Here is a 2,004-nt window from a genome sequence, read left to right as displayed (position 1 = left end):
ATATATTTATGTTTTTATGTATATTATTATCAAAAAAAACTATAAAGTGAACGTAAGTCAACGTCCGAGATCTCCCCGAGATTATTCCGAGATGCCGAGATCTCTCTAAAAAAGTCCAAACGAGATCTCCCCGAGATCCGAATTCTCAAACCTTGATTGAGGGGTTACATCTTGAAAATTAAATAGTACACATACATTTTTTATTTTTATATACAGATAAACAAGCTAATCCACCACTATACAATTTCCGAGCTAATAATCATTAATCAATTTATTTTTGATCAACAATTTCTGATAACAGAGTTCAACAAGCATAACAATAATGACAAATTCCACTAAAATAATACTGTAATCCTACAGTACATGTTATAATTCGGCACTGTAGAAATTAATAAACTGAAAATAATTCATTCATAACATGAATTCCATAAATCTAAGCCATCCGGCTCCACCTTTCTCCGCTTCCTTAGAACATGTAGATGTCGACGCCGGCACACCGCCGTAACCGACTCTGTCGCCGCTACTACTTCCGGCGATGGTTGCCGGTCGTTTAGGGCAGAGGAAAAAGTTCCGTGAACCTAATTCGTTCAACTTCTCGTCTGGCGATAAACCTGAAATTAATCAATTTCTAACAAATAAAATAAATAACCTAATTCATTTAGGTCTATTAACTAACATCAACAAGGTGCAATTAGAATTATAACAGAATCCGTACAATTTCTAAGTTACGTGTTTTAGTGCGTTTATTCAAACAGATTTAACTTACTTTCTAAGCTAAACTGCGAGTAATGAAGATCAAAGCCAGAAGCATCTAGCGACGGAAACACCGGCCGGCGGCCTTCCTTCACATACTGCCGTAAAACGGCAGCGATCAGATCTCCGACCGTTGATTCCGGCGATATCAACACGTGTACAACACCTAAGCTTCTCTGAACCGTTACGTTAACCAATAACTTCGTCAATTTCGGCCGTGAAATCGTCACCGAATCTGTTGACGTCACGGTTCTACCGGAAATTAAATCCGGCACCGTTCTCGGCCTGATCAATTTTCCTACCATATCCTCCGCTGAACGGCCGTGAAACGACATCGATTTCTCCGTTAATTTTCCTTTCTTATTCTTCACGTTTCCTTTTGAACTGCTTTTCTTCATCGACATCGTTCAACTTAAATACTTAACGTATACTCTAATCAATGAATAAATATATATACACACGAATAAATTAAAAATTAAATTCGTTGAATGATGAATTGATGATTAACATGACGTCACCGGAGACGGCGGTAGCGGAAGAAGCGGAGGCGAGGGAAGCCGGTGGTAGGGCTCTGTGATTTGCAGTAAACAGCACCTACCATAACCTAGAATGGCATAAATAATGAAAGGACTAATGAGCGAGAAATATGGAGATATATTAGAATTATTAATATATTAGAATTATTAAATTAAATTTAGATTTATAAGATTAAAATTTGACAATGAAAACTTGAAAGAGTGCATAAACGTTATATATTGGTGTTTGTGGATGTGGATGAATCTTTTTGGGTGTGATTGAGTCATGATTTGGCGGTAAGTTGTTAAGTCGTTAATTGCTTGAAAACCGGATATTGCAAGTTGTCGTGCAATGAGGGGTGATGGTGACTGCCAACTGCCGGTAAGTTATTGGGCCAGGTGGGCTAATGTGTGCTTACTTTTTTTTTTTTCAATGTAAGTTTGTATTTGTATTTTAGTATTTTATCTCTAAACAAAAGTATAGGGTGATTATATATACACAACTAATTTTTATAAATACACAATCAAACATGCTTTACAGTGTTGTACAGTACAACACTGTAAAGTATGTTTGGTTGTGTATTTGTAAATATTGGTTGTGTATATATCACTACCCAAAAGTATAAGAGACTATTCCCCGTTATTGATTTTCTTAAGTTAGGAAACTTTGTTAATCATTTTGGTAAATCAAGACTTAATTTGACTACACTTTTACCCGGTAGTTATCATCAAACGT

The 2,004-nt window shown here is 36.1% G+C and overlaps 1 protein-coding gene across 1 annotated transcript; it reads right to left on the bottom strand.

Annotated features, from left to right (window-relative positions):
- Window positions 1-207: 207 nt before the first annotated feature.
- Window positions 208-1,471, bottom strand: LOC139866940 (uncharacterized). The gene is made up of 2 exons (XM_071855245.1): window positions 767-1,471; window positions 208-611 (listed from the first exon to the last, which is right to left on the bottom strand). Exons 1-2 carry the CDS (start codon window positions 1,155-1,157, stop codon window positions 412-414), a joined length of 591 nt encoding a protein of 196 aa, XP_071711346.1. The 5' UTR covers window positions 1,158-1,471; the 3' UTR covers window positions 208-411.
- Between the last annotated feature and the right edge of the window lie 533 nt (window positions 1,472-2,004).

This window comes from Rutidosis leptorrhynchoides, chromosome 1 (assembly GCF_046630445.1).
Source record: "Rutidosis leptorrhynchoides isolate AG116_Rl617_1_P2 chromosome 1, CSIRO_AGI_Rlap_v1, whole genome shotgun sequence".
In the NCBI taxonomy this organism is placed as follows: Eukaryota; Viridiplantae; Streptophyta; class Magnoliopsida; order Asterales; family Asteraceae; genus Rutidosis; species Rutidosis leptorrhynchoides.
The sequence above is the reverse complement of the archived record's forward strand: the minus strand, read 5'-3'. Positions and strand labels throughout refer to the sequence as shown.

What these genes read in the sequence shown, in the direction of transcription:
- LOC139866940 (XM_071855245.1), bottom strand. Translation starts at nt 1,157, where the DNA reads ATGTCGATGAAGAAAAGCAGTTCAAAAGGAAACGTGAAGAATAAGAAA. An exon ending in CTCGCAGTTTAGCTTAGAAA is followed by an intron (nt 612 to 766) that starts GTAAGTTAAATC and finishes GATTAATTTCAG; the next exon opens with GTTTATCGCCAGACGAGAAG.